Raw genomic sequence first — 13,940 nt, forward strand, 5'->3', positions numbered from 1 at the left:
AATGTTCCGTTTTCACTCCCCAAGCTATCCCACATTTCCAGATGAAATCCCAGCAGGAAAGCAGTACCTGGAGGACAGTGGGCAGAGTTTCATCAAGGTCACTGAAGTAACTGGGCTGCTGAGTGAAGATATTTCCTGAAAAGGGAAAGGAGAGCATTTCCATCAGTTCAGACATTGATGTCAAGGAGCAAATTTGCACCAGAAAATACTGGAGTCATTGCTGACACCCCCCAGACACACCTACTGCCCATGTGGGACACAGCCCACCCTCACTCCTCAGCTCACGTACAGGCCCTGCTCCCAGAAAAGCTGATCCATCAGCTCTCCAATGCCACTGGAGATCCAGCAATGGGAATATGCTCATCAGAGCAGAGCAAATGAGATGTCAGATGATTCACGCTCCAGGGGCTGAATCAATGAATAATGCAAATACTATCACTGAACAACCCCAGTTCCTTTATTTGACAACTGGAGTTGACTTTTAATTACTGATAACAGTTCAGCACACACCAGGAGATGTGCTGCCGAATATTTCTTAAAGGTAATGAGGCTTTAGTAAAACCTGCTATTATATTACCAGGACTCCATTATCTTTACAAAATACTCCACTGAGTTATGCCATACCATAAATCCTCACCAAGTAAGCACTAAGGCTCCTATTTTCCTGGGAATTACTGTTCAGATTATGAAAATTAAGAGTTCTCCAGCAAGGACAGAGCTATGAGACAAGTTTCAGATAAATTTATACCCTGAGAAGAACCTCACGTTTATGAAGTTATGAATTACACACCAGAACTGCTCATGCCATTACTGTCACAACATAATGAAATAATCAGGTGAGCAAATTCTTGGTCACTTGCATGCAGCATGATTGTGTGGAACTCCAGAGTGGAATTCAAAGGAGGTTTCATTATTTAGGTATTTTTTGGAATATTTTAAGACCCAGATAATCTAAGCTCTGCATCTGAAAGGGAAGCATCTATCTTGCCATGCCTGCTTTCCATCTCTGAGGCTCCACAGAGGAATTTAGAGTAGAAGCTACTAAAAAAGGATAAAAAGATTAAAAATGCAAAGATTTATCTATGATTTTCTGGCTGGAAATCTGTCTGCACCACATGATCTCTAACACTTCACATGTTAGTGAACTTGAAAATGAGACCAAAATAACTACCAAAGAAATGGAAAACCTTCATCCCACGAGCTGCAGACAAAGTGTGTTAGAATTCAGGAAGGGCTCACTTAATCCAAGGGTAGATATTCTTCCACTCAAGTGCTCAGGTGATGTTAAAGATCACAGGATTGGGAAGGGAGCACAGGATAAATAGAGAAGCTAAATCAATATGCTCCATCTTCACTCCTCAGCATCCATGGCTGGATGTTCCTCCCTGTGTACTCGCCACTAAGATCGTGTGTACAGACACAGAAATCCAGGGATAAGCACAGCTTGAGCAAGGTTCTGAAGTGTTTGTGGTTTGGAAGCTCGGGATACATCAATGTCTGCACTGAAGTTTCAGGTTCTCCCACTTCCCACAGCAGTGATTACCTCACACTGAATGTTTCCCTCAGCTCCCAGCTCTGGGAACATCAGCACTCACAGCTGGACTGTGCCCATCTCCCAACCCTCCTCCCTCTTCAGCCTTTCCCACCTCTACCAGGGTTTTACAGAGCCCCACATTCCTCTTACAAGGGCTGAGGACACATTCAATTGCCACAGGAAACAACTGAGCGTGGGTTTATGTCCAACAATGCCTAGCTCAGGGCAGCAAAGCAGGACATAAAGTCTTCCTTGGAACAAGCAAAGTGCATATGGGAAAAGAAAAGCACAATCTGATTTAGAAATGCTACTGAACTATTAATTTTCAGAGCAGTTCCACTGGTATAAACCTTACTAAGTCACTCGTCATACAAGCAAAAGCTTAAATGTAGCAAGCTGCTCCTTAGCTTTTACTGACCAATCATCTTCTGGAGCAGGAGGCCATTTCCTTTCCCAAAAAGGACACAGAGATCCAGAATCTTGGGGATATCAAACAGGAAGTTATTGTAAATAATTTTTCCAAAGACAGAGGGAGTGATAAAATGATCCTACAAAGACAGAAAAAAAAAAAAAAAAAGGAATTTAAAGGATAATCCATATCTTGCTCTGCAGTAACTCCAGCATTATAATGACACCTGTAAAAACATCTCTCAAAGGTGTATTAAGGAATTTTATTTCATAGAAGGCAGCAACTCTGCTTGAAACAGCTTCTGTGGAGCCATCTATTCCCACATTCCTGTCCCTGCCACACCAGGCACCCCAGTGATCCCTTCACTGGGAGATTAATTAATCTACCTAAAAGTTTTACTAAAAATCTCCCTACAGGCCCCAGCTCCCAGCCAGACACCAGAACAGCTCAGCTCAGGACCAGGAATGAGTAACCAGGCACAGGGACAGCCTGATGTTCTTGTACCCTGGGAGAGCAGAACCCGGCACCAGAGACCACAGAATCAGGGACAGGCAGGGAGAAACCCCAGAACTGCAGCTCTACATGCTGACTGCTGAACACTGTGCCAAAAACTCACCACGCTGAAGGCATTTATTACAAAATTCTAGATGAGAAAAATTCCATTGTCTGACACTGAGAAACAGGCAGCTGAAATGTGATTTTGGATTTTCAGAAGCCCGGTTTGCCTGTGACAGCGAATGTTTTCAATCCCAGTGAAAGGCAGGGCACATTCTCCCTGCTGAAGCAGAGGGATGGGGCTCAGGGCTGGCCAGGTTCCATTCCCAGAACTCCTGCTGATTCCTGCATGACAACAGACTATTCATTCCCTGCAGATCACTCAACTAGAAAATGGTTTCAAATGCTCGCCTGCCTCTTGGAGTGCTGAGGTTTAATCAGATCCTGCAATGAAAGACACCACAGAGGTGTCAGGTACTTCTGCTGAAGTGGTGCCAGCTGCAGGCTCCAGCATTCCTTCACCCTGCTCCTGTCCCAGTCCCCACTCCCAGGCCTTTCCCTCAAAACATCCTGAACGTCACCACTGTGATAAGCAAGAGAATCAACACAGCCCTAACACATCATGAACCAATGAGGAGACACAGGGAGTCATTGCTAAAACACAAGGTGTCTCACTCCTCCTGCCCAAAGGCCTGGTGAAAATCCCACAGCTCCAGATGGGAGTTGCACTCACACAATTAGTGCTGAGGATGTCTTTTAATTATAGAACCTCAGAATGCCTTGGGTGGGAAGGGACCTTAAAGCCCATCCAGTGCCACCTCCTGCCATGGGCAGGGACATCTTCCACTAGCCCAGGATGCTCCAAGCCCCATCCAACCTGGCCTTGGACACTGCCAGGGATGGTCAGCTTCTCTGAGCACCCTGTGCCAGGGCCTCCCCACTCTCCCAGGGAACAATTCCTTCCCAACATCCCATCCATCCCTGCCCTCTGGCAGTGGGAAGCCATTCCCTGTGTCCTGTCCCTCCATCCCTTGTACCACGTTCCTCTCCAGATCTCCTGGAGTCCCTTTGGACACTGGAAGGGGCTCTGAGGTGTCCCTGGAGCCTTCTCTTTTCCAGGCTGAATGCCTGATGATGCCAAGATAACAGCAATTTAGAGCAATTTCACTGTATGTCCAAAACTTGGGGCAAGCTCAAGGAGAGATAAGCATTAGCAGGAATTTTGTGGCACCACGTGGCCCTGGGGGAGTGAATGCTTGGGAACTGGTGGCCTGAAGAGCCTGTTCCATGTGGCAACACAAAGGCCAATGTGCTCTCTCTCCTCTTCCATGACATATCCAACCACTACACATGGATAACACATGGATTACTCAGGAAGGAGATCCAGGCAGTCAACCAAGGAGTCACTGCAATCAAGTTCAAACACTTCAGCTCTGAGTGTTATCTCCACACAGAGAATCCAACTGATAAAATCATCAGGGAGAGGAATGTCGTGCGAGACGGAAAATTATTCATTTCTCTAATTCTCTTTTTTCCTAAGTCACACAGCCTGGAGCACCTGCAAGGCATAGGAATATTTACCTTGGATTCCTTGTGGGTGGACATCCTGAGGAATGTGAGGAAGACACTCCGATGGAGGCATTTCTGCAGCTCATTCACCTCTGGATGGCAATCCCAAAGAGCATCAAACTTGCGAGGGGCGGAGCGCAGGTAGGAATCCAAACACTTCTGCAGGGTCTCATCAAATATCACCTGGTGCAAGGAAAGGCAGTAAAATGGGAAGGAGGGAATGTCACACCTTCATAGGTTATGCTCCTGAGCAGCCCAGTTAAATTTAAAGCAATCTAAAACACTCAGATATATCCATCAAATACAAACCAACTCTTAAAATTCACAATAGAAAATCCTTAGGGAAATATTTTCTTTGCATTCTAAGGTGCAGAAATGGAAATTAAAATGTTTTCTGCGTGATATAATAAGCATAAACAAATCTTTATGAAAATGATGTAAAGCCCATGGCTTTTAGAAGCACCTAGATGTTTACACTGTATCTTCACATAAAAAGCAACGATTACCTGGCACCAGAATTTGTCATGAGGCAAAGCCAGAAGCCAGTTCAGATCATCTGCAATGAATTTTGCTCGCTCCAGGAACTCTTCCACCAGAGCAGGGTCTCTGATGGCAGGAGGGGGTTTGTACAGCACGAACGACCGATCTGCCTTAATTTCTGGGTGCTGCAGAAAGCCACAAAAAACTCCACTGTATTAAAGTGACAGGAATGCCCAGTTACCATCTGCTCACTGAATTCCAGGAAACACAAAAGCTACCTTTTAAAACAACTTGGCATTACAGAATCACAGAATGGTTTGTATGGGAAGGGACCTTAAAGCTCCTCCAGTTCCACCCCTGCCACAGGCAGGGACACCTCCCACTATCCCCAAGCTCCATCCAACCTGGCCTTGGACACTTCCAGGGATCCACAGCTTCTCTGGGCAGCCTGGGCTACAAAGGGAACCTTCAAGGGAACAATTTCTCCTCAATATCTAACCTAAATTTCAGTTTGAACCAATTACTCCTTGTCCTGTCACTATAGTCCTGATGACAGGAACATTCCATTCCCTGGTAACTTCCCATTTTCTACCCTTCCAAGGCACTGGGTTTGTATCTTTCTTTATGAGCAACATTTTCTGACCTTGATAATTTGGCAGACGTTGCTCCTTGCTTTCTCTCAACCAAAGCCTGACAAAGCAATCCTCCCACACCTTCAAAACAAAGATCAGGAGCTTCCTGGCATGCCTTTGAACTCTCTCTTTTTCCTCTGAACTGGTTTCTGCACAATATTCCATGAACTCAAACTGACACAACCATCAAAGACAGAAAGAAACACTTCACTACCTTTCCTGAGAGTTACTGAACAGGCTTTTCCCAAATACACCCACCCTAAAAGGAGAATTCCAATGAGGAGCAGGTTTGGGCTCTGCCTCATCCCACATGTGTGCTCAGGGTAAAGCTTCTCAGGAGCGAGCAGCATTAACAGTCCCACTCCTGCAACAAACCCAAAAGGTTCTCCCCAGGCCTTACTTCTGGGAGAAAAGGGTTTCTGTGGGTTGAATTTTCTGATTTCATCAAGCTGAAGGGGTGGATCCCAGTGCCACAAGCTCGGAGCTAAACTTGAGGCAGAGCTTGCAAAAACTCCCTGAGCATCCCTCCACTGCAGCAGAGGTTACAGACTCAAGAGAGGGAGTTGTGCTGGGAAAACACAGTTTACTCCAGGTGTTGAATACAGTAAGTTCAGTTCTAGTGTTTTGGGGTTTTTTTATGGTGAGTAAATGAAATCTCAACTATCTGAACACATTAAAAACAAATCTTCTTTAACAAGCAGGCTGAACAAATTTTACAGAATCACAGAATGTCCTGAGCTGGAAGGGACCCACAGGGATCACCCAGTCCCAGCCCTGCCCTGCCCAGACCCCCCAACAACCCCACCCTGGGCACCCCTGGCAGCGCTGTCCAAACGCTCCTGGAGCTCTGGCAGCCTCGGGGCCGTGCCCATTCCCTGGGGAGCCTGGGCAGTGCCAGCACCTCTGGGGGAAGAACCTTGCCCTGATCTGCACCTAAACCTCCTGACACAGCTCCAGCCATTCCTTTCACATACCCCAGACCAAGCCTCAGTATAAGACAATTATTTATTGAAGGTCTGTTTGGCTTTCAGGTAAAACAGAGCTCACCAGTGCTGGTAAAGTCCTCAGCTTCCCTGTCTTGGGATCCCTCTCAGTCAGCTGGAGCTCATCCAGAGGCAACGCTGGCATCCTGGTGGCTTGTTCCTGTTCTCAGCAAACAAAAGCAGCACAGGATGCTCTTTACAAGGTCAGTCAGGCAAAAGCAGAACAAAAGAGGCTGCAGCCCTGCTGTAACACACACACACACACTGGCTGGGAATACATTTATGCCAAGCAATTTATACCCAGCAATTTATACCCCACCAAAATGCCAAATCCTGAGGGAACACCCAGGAGCCACCTGGACGTGTCTCAGAGGAAATCTGGAATGTGGTACTAAACTTTCATACCTGTTCATTACTGGAAGGCCACAGGTATCTTCCAGGACAACAAAACACATTTGGGGACATTGTTTAATATGGAAATAAGGTATTTAAATTGGGTTGCTGAAGAGCTGTGCTGAACTCTGGCCTTCGCAGCCTGTTTCAACATTTGCAGTGTCTCTCCTGACATCACAAATCGCAGGGACAACCCAAACACAGCCTTGCCTGTGCTTTAAAAGAGTATTTTTGGTGCCTGTATGTAGAATCTCACGGCACTCAGCCAGACAAGGGACACAGGCTGATCCTACAAAAGCCTGCCCTGCTCCTGCCAATTCCCATGTGCTCAAAAAACCACAGCTCCATCTTCAACAGCTCAGAAATGTTTCAATTAACTTCCTGAAATGAGCTATAAGTCAAATATCAGAGTAACTCAATAGGAAGAATGTTACGGGAGCTGTTAAAAAAGTTCAGACTCACAAAAAATGGAAGTTACAGGTTAACAGAGCTTTTAAATTCTTTAGGGGGTTATGAGTTCTGCAAAATGGTACTAAGAAGTTATGTTCTTATTTAGAAGGTCACACATCTCCTCGGATGCACATTTAATTGCAGTCACATTGCCTGGGCTGAATAACAACTAAAGCAAGAGCAGTGTCTCTAAAGCTGAACAACTCTGACTCAGAAGTGGGGTCATGGTTTAAACAGCAAGTGAAAAACTAACATTTTTCATTCCATAAAGTTGTCACCTATGGATTTAGGCAAAAATTCTGCAATCTAACATTTTAGAGCTCAATTAAAATAATACAGCAGAGCAACAGCAATACCACAGCTAAGAAAACTAAAAATAATTCTGTCTTTCCAGGGGAGTTTAAAAATTAGAATGTTGACAGGAGCAACTATTACTTTATGATAAACAATTTCTTTGGGAAAAAATAAAACAACAAAAAAACCCAACAAAACAAAACAAAACAACAACAAAAAAAAAAAACCTACCAAAACTTTTCAGCAGAATAAGCCAAGCTGGCTTTCAGTTCAGTTTCATCATATATTTAATTTGGCTCTTAAAATTTTTAGAGTCATTCTGAAAGTTACACATAGAAATGGGTGTTCGTAACACAGAAAAACATGTCAAGTGTCCCATTTCAAGCCTGGAAGACACTAAAATCTCCAGTCCAAGTCAAAAACATCCTGAGAAAGACAGAAGCCCTGCCCAAAAGCTTGTTCAGCTAGAGAAGAGAATAAACCTGAGTATGGGATAACCTCAACAGAAAATTACTCCTGATCACTCTCAGCAGCTTTTCCCTCACAAAGAACTTTGGTCTAAACCACAAACCCATGATTAATCTGTTGTGCCCTGTGATTCCAGGTACAGCAGAAAGAGCCAGACAAAGAACACTATGAACTAGGGAAACTTATTTTGCCAGTGCCAGAAATGATCCCTGCCCTGCACTTCCCATTGATGGGGATGCCCAGGGTGAGGATGAGGCAGCCACCACAGCACAGCTGGCACAGGGAATGCTGCAGTATGGATTCATGGAATGGTTTATGTTGGAAGGGAGCTTTAAAGCTCATCCCATTCCAACCCTCGCCATGGGTAAGGACTATCCCAGGATGCTCCAAGCTCTGTCTAACCTGGTCCTGGACACTCCCAGGGATCCAGGGGCAGCCCCAGCTGCTCTGGGCACCCTGTGCCAGGGCCTGCCCACCCTGCCAGGGAACAATTCCTGCCCAATATCCCATCCATCCCTGCCCTCTGGCAGTGGGAGCCATTCCCTGTGTCCTGTCCCTCCATCCCTTGTCCCCAGTCCCTCTCCAGCTCTCCTGGAGCCCCTTTAGGCCCTGGAAGGGGCTCTGAGGTGTTCCTGGAGCCTTCTCTTCTCCAGGTGAGCACCCCCAGCTCTGTCACCTCGGCCCTACCCCATGGCCAGACACCCCCAGTTAACCCAACACCCCCGGTTAACCCGGGCTCTGCCGCTGCCGCCGCCCCCGCGGCCACGTCCCCTGCCCGATCCCTGTCCCTGCCCAGCAAATGCCGCCCACCCCAACTCAGCCACAGCCACCAGAACCCCGGTACCGGCACTCCCGTCCCGCCGGCCCCGCACGGTACCAGAACCCCGGTACCGGCACTCCCGTCCCGCCGGCCCCGCGACGCTCCCGTGTCCAGGCGCTGCTTCCGGCCCCGAGCGGAACTACCGGGCTGGGCGGGGCCCGGAGCGGCTCCGCCCCGGCGGCGGGACCGGCCCGGCTCCCGGTCTGGCTGGGGATGGGAGGGGCGGGACCGGGGGCAGGTCCGGCTCCGGTCCGGGTGTGGGTCTGAGGGCTCGGGCCGTGCTGCAGAGACCAAACGGGCGGGTTTAGCCCCGAACCCCCGCCCGCTCTCCGGGTCGGCTGCAGCCGCGGCGCTGGGGCAGTTACAGTCCGTGGGTTGTCTTGGGAGGGGAAGGAGCCTCAAGCTGGTTCAATAAATCGGCTTTTTGAAGGAGACCTTTTAAACTTAACTGCGCTGCCCCATCCAGTGTCACAGGCGGGGAGAGGCCGGGCAGGGAAAGGGTTCTGCGGGGACAGGGACCTGTCACAGCCGGCGACCCTCACAGCCCTCACTGCTTCCCTCGGCTGGGACTTCTTGCTCCCCGGGGAGTGTGTGCATTACAGTCGGACAGCGCATGAAAAGGGCAATTCCTCCGTCAGCTCATACGAGCACCTATCACATCAGAACAGATCACATCAGTCCCATGTACACCGCACCGAAACTCGGGGAACCGGGCGCTTCCCAGCCTGCAGGGTGACACAGGCACAACCAGCCGTCACCAATCTCTGCTCAGAAAGGTCTCCGTTCTCCTCCTTGAGCACAGGGAGCTTCTCCTAAACTTAGCCCAGAGCTCAGCTTTAGATGGCAAAGTGGCCTAAAATAGAAACCATGCGCCGCGTGGTGCGGCTCGCTAGGGCCGGGCTGGAACGAGTCCTGCCCGCAGTGCCCCCCGTGCCCCGCACACAGCCGGGCTCTCGGTGCCCGCTGCCCGGCTGAGCTGCACCGCCGTGCCCGGGACCCTGCGGGGAGAGGCAGCACCCCAAGGGCTCCTCCCGTGCCCCGCACACAGCCGGGCTCTCGGTGCCCGCTGCCCGGCTGGGCTGCACCGCCGTGCCCGGGACCCTGCGGGGAGAGGCAGCACCCCAAGGGCTCCTCCCGGGCCAGCAGCACAGCCGGGCTCTGTTCTCGTCACACAGAGCTGGGTGGGTGTTAGGGATACACACTGCAAATGTCACGACGGGCTGTCTGGAACCTGCCATCTCCCCCATTCTGTCGGATTAGTAATTTTTAAATGAAATATTCATTGTTTCTATTTCTCAAACATCACTGCACCAGTCAGACCTTGGGACTGGAGCTCCAGCACCAACACGCTGTGCAGAACAGCCTACCAGAACCAAACCCCAGTGATGATGTCGAGCCAAGGTTTGCTCCAATTCTCTTTCCTGGAGGAGAACACTTGGCAACTGAAATATGATTCCCTCGCAAAGGCATCTGTTTATCTCCCCTCCTGTGCCAACCCTCCTCAGAGCAGTGCTGGTGAGATGCCAGGTGGCTCAGTGGGCTTTGAATGTGTCATCGAGCTGTTTTGAGTCACTATTCCTCTTTTTGGGATGTTTTTTGTAACCTGACCAACTGTGTATTCCCTATTTGATTTCCTAAAGCATTGTGAGCTGTTGGAGCCTCTGCCCAATATTTGGGATATTAACTTCCCATGTATAACCCTGTTAGATAATTATATGTAGACATGCTATTTGTACAAATTTATCTGGTAAAAAACCCTGCATCTGTTCACCTGTGACAACGTGCCAGAGACCTTCAAGACTTCACAACAGTAAAACTTAAATCTGGAGCCTTAATGGAAATCACAGCTTTCTGATCTCAGTGTGCAGGGAAACTTGCTGACCTGTCTTGCACAGATAAGGCAAAGCATTAATATCAGCTTGCTGGCTGCTGGTTCTGCTGAAAATCCAGATTTCTAGGTTCAGACAGAGCCATCTGAAGGTACTGGGCAAGCAGGCTTCAGATCAGATGTGAAAGAGGAGAATTTCTCCATGAAAAAAGCTTTGGAAAATGAGCTTTTATTGAAAGGATCCTTCCCCAGTGTGATTCATGGCCAGGAGGAAGTTGTTCAGCACTGAATGTAACGGTGAGGATGATCAGATGTCACAAGTCAAGGCCTGGGACGAGTGCCCTGTTCCGGCAGTGCTGTCCCGGTGCTGCGACAGCTACACAGGGATCACCTCCTGACTCCAGCTGTGTGGGGAGGCCGCTCCCTGCTTGGAAGGTGACAAGACACAGAATTGTGTCCAGCTTTTTCATTTTGAGCCACACAAAAAGCACCAGGAGGAGAACTGAAAGGCTGGAGTGACCCCAGGAATGTCCTGCAGGAGGTCAGTGTGTTTTCCTTGCAGGGCTGTCATGGATGCTGCAGTCCAGCATCCTGCTTCCTGAACAGCACCAAGGCTTCCACAGCTTCTGGCTTTGCTCAAACTCCACCTCAAAGTCCCAGATGACAGCCTGGAGCTGGGTAGAGGATCTGCTTTGCTGTTGTGCAGCCCCAAAGGGAGCTGTTCTCCTACTCACACAGGAGTCTCAGCGATTTCTGGGCCCCACACCCAAACCAGGTGAGGCCCCTGTTGCTCCCCCTCCCCAGCCGTGCTTCTCCAAGGGACACCAAAGAGGGTTTAACGCTGCTCACACACAGGTCAGAGAGCCCAGGGAACCCTGGAGGACCAGCACTCTTAAACATACTTAAAAAATAGAATAAAATGAAGAAGTATTAAAATGGCTGAGGAAAATGTCAGTGTAATCTTAAAAAAAAAAGCTATCTGCAGTATTAAATTGCAAAGTTGTAGAAATTGGCCATTAAATGTTCAAAGCAGCTGAAATGCAATTACAGTAATAGGCATGAATCAGGATAACCCTGGGCTTTGCAATATTTCAATCCAGTTCTACTTTATCCTTTTTTTCCATTTTGTCTTAATGATATACACATTAGCTTATCAAGGACTAATGGAAGTTACAAACCTTGGAATCACAGAATCGTGTCGATTGGAAAAGCCCTACAAGTCTGACCAATTACCACTTTGGTAACTACACCAGCCACTAAGTGCACATCCATGCATTTTTTTAACACATCCAGAGATGGGAACCCCACCACTTCCCTGGGCAGCCTGGTCCATGGCTTTACAACCTTTTGAAGGAATTTTCCCAATGTCCACCCTGAGCCTCCCCTGGCCCAGCCTGAGGCCGTTCCCTCTGCTCCTGTCCCTGTTCCCTGGGAGCAGAGCCCGACCCTCCCCGGCTGTCCCCTCCTGGCAGGGAGTTGTGCAGAGCCAGAAGGGCCCCCTGAGCCTCCTTTTCTCCAGGCTGAGCCCCTTTCCCAGCTCCCTCAGCCGCTCCTGGGGCTCCAGCCCCTTCCCCAGCTCCGTTCCCTGCCCTGGACACGCTGCAGCCCCTCAATGACAATGACACCTTCCACAGCACATCCTTGACAGCCACAGAGCCAAAAGTGTCAGTGTTAAACTGTTGACCTGATAGATCCAACAGTCATTTATTAACTATGTTTTCAATTTTCCATCATTCTCCAATTAACCTCCTCTGAGTTCATTCTTAGCCTAAAGTCTTATTGTAGGATATTTTTTATTTTGGTCACTAATGAAAGGCACCAGAGGTGACCCAAGATGCTTCTTGACTCCCTGCCTGGCACTGCAGTGGTGCAGGGGCAGGAACTCCAGTTCCCATTGCTACAGGAGGCTGCAGGTACAGCATCCACCTGGCCAGAGGGACCAAGAACTGCTCAACTTTGGAGTTTCAGTGGTGCAAATTCCTGTGGGTGGGAATTCCCAGCAGGCACAGCCCTGAGCAGGTTACCAGGCTGTGTCTACAGGAAAAAAATATCACTGAAGATATTCAGCTAAAATAATATCATCTTCTAATGATACTTCAAGCAGCTCCTCTGATCCAACAGCTTCTTGCCCTCTCTTCACCTGCTGTTTCTCTAATTATCCAACCTCAGGAGGAAGGTGATTAAGTGCTTATTAAGGAAAACAGATATGGTTTATTATGAAAAGCATTTTTTTCAGGCAGCTTTGTTGTAGCAACACAGCACATGACACAGGTTAGAGTTGTGCCAATTTGCTTTTCCAGAGAAATGACAAGTTCAGCAGAAAATGTTCAACCTTTTACTTTTTAACTCACGAGGCAAACAATGTCATGGGATGATTTGAGTGGGAAGGGATCTTAAAGTTCACCCCAGTTCCACCCCCTGCCATGAGCAGGGACACCTTCCACTGTCCCAGGCTGCTCCAAGCCCCAATGTCCAGCCTGGCCTTGGGCACTGCCAGGGATCCAGGGGCAGCCCCAGCTGCTCTGGGCACCCTGTGCCAGGGCCTGCCCACCCTGCCAGGGAACAATTCCTGCCCAATATCCCATCCATCCCTGCCCTCTGGCAGTGGGAAGCCATTCCCTGTATCCTCTCACTTCTTGCCCTTGTCCCACATCCCTCTCCAGCTCTCCTGGAGTCCCTTTAGGCACTGGAAGGGGCTCTGAGGTCTCCCCTGAGGCTTCTTCTCTACCAGCTGAACAAACCCAACTCTCCCAGCCTGGATCCATAGGAGAAAATGATGAGTCTAACATGAAGCCATATTAATCTAACAATAATATAATATGGATTATTAGTCTATTAAAGAAAATAAGCATTCATAAACAAAGATTTCTGGATATTCTGCCCACACTGAGCTCCTGGCACACCCTCAATACTGATGGCTTCTGCTTTGACTTCCAGGTGGCATCCTTGTAGAGCCAGGCTCAGCCAGCTGTGCTCCTACCTGGAAACATGGTCCCCAAAGCCATTTCCAGTGTTTACTCAAAAATGTTGTCTCTGTTCCACTGAATTTCAAGTTCTGAGACCCCCAAGGCTTCCTATTTCAATAGTCCTGTGATCTTGATGGGCAGCCAGGGCAGCGTCCTTGTGCTGCTTTCCTGCAGCAAAGCATCACTAATGGCACATCTAGTTGTAAAATGGGGTTATTACAGGACAAAGAAAATCCTAAAATGAGGCTCTTGCAAAATGTTCTGACCAAAATGATACATATGTAATAAAAATCTCATTATTTTCAAATTATTCACCTACTTTGCAAGGGAATGTGTCAGAGCATCTGTTTTGGGGACCCCATCAGGTTGACTGGCTGTGCCTCTCTCCTGGCTCATTTGAATCAGGGTTGGCCCTCACGCTGTGCTGACCCCAATGTCACCTGCTGCCACCTGGATTGAATGAACAATGAAATAGCACTTGTTGGATGGGAGCAGGAAGAATGGAAACACCTACATGAGGAGGAACACAGTGTAAAGGGTCAGGGTCAGCATGCTTTTCAGGCATTCATGAAAAACCCAGGAGAGTAAAATGAGTGAAACATTTAAATAGGATAAAAGA

General features: G+C 48.5%; 1 protein-coding gene across 8 annotated transcripts in view; it reads right to left on the bottom strand.

The window, feature by feature from the left end:
• The window catches only part of ASCC2 (activating signal cointegrator 1 complex subunit 2), a 34,226-nt gene that overhangs the window by 15,605 nt on the left and 4,681 nt on the right, over positions 1 to 13,940 (bottom strand). Inside the window, exons 1-6 of one of the 8 annotated variants that reach the window (XM_014253703.2) lie at positions 8,599 to 8,674; positions 6,167 to 6,262; positions 4,514 to 4,672; positions 4,020 to 4,190; positions 1,953 to 2,082; positions 68 to 135 (exon numbers count right to left, since the gene is read on the bottom strand). In XM_014253703.2, coding sequence (XP_014109178.2) covers positions 68 to 135; positions 1,953 to 2,082; positions 4,020 to 4,190; positions 4,514 to 4,672; positions 6,167 to 6,247 — 609 coding nt within the window. In that variant the 5' untranslated portion in view covers positions 6,248 to 6,262; positions 8,599 to 8,674. Of the gene's footprint in view, positions 1 to 67; positions 136 to 1,952; positions 2,083 to 4,019; positions 4,191 to 4,513; positions 4,673 to 6,166; positions 6,268 to 7,470; positions 7,490 to 8,517; positions 8,675 to 13,940 lie in introns of those variants that run through there. The other 7 variants (XM_014253706.2, XM_014253702.2, XM_014253704.2 and 4 more) reach the window with 7 other exon arrangements.

This window comes from Pseudopodoces humilis, chromosome 20, assembly GCF_049639895.1.
Source record: "Pseudopodoces humilis isolate 2021_Gansu_Grassland_sample_001 chromosome 20, ASM4963989v1, whole genome shotgun sequence".
Lineage (NCBI taxonomy): Eukaryota > Metazoa > Chordata > Aves > Passeriformes > Paridae > Pseudopodoces > Pseudopodoces humilis.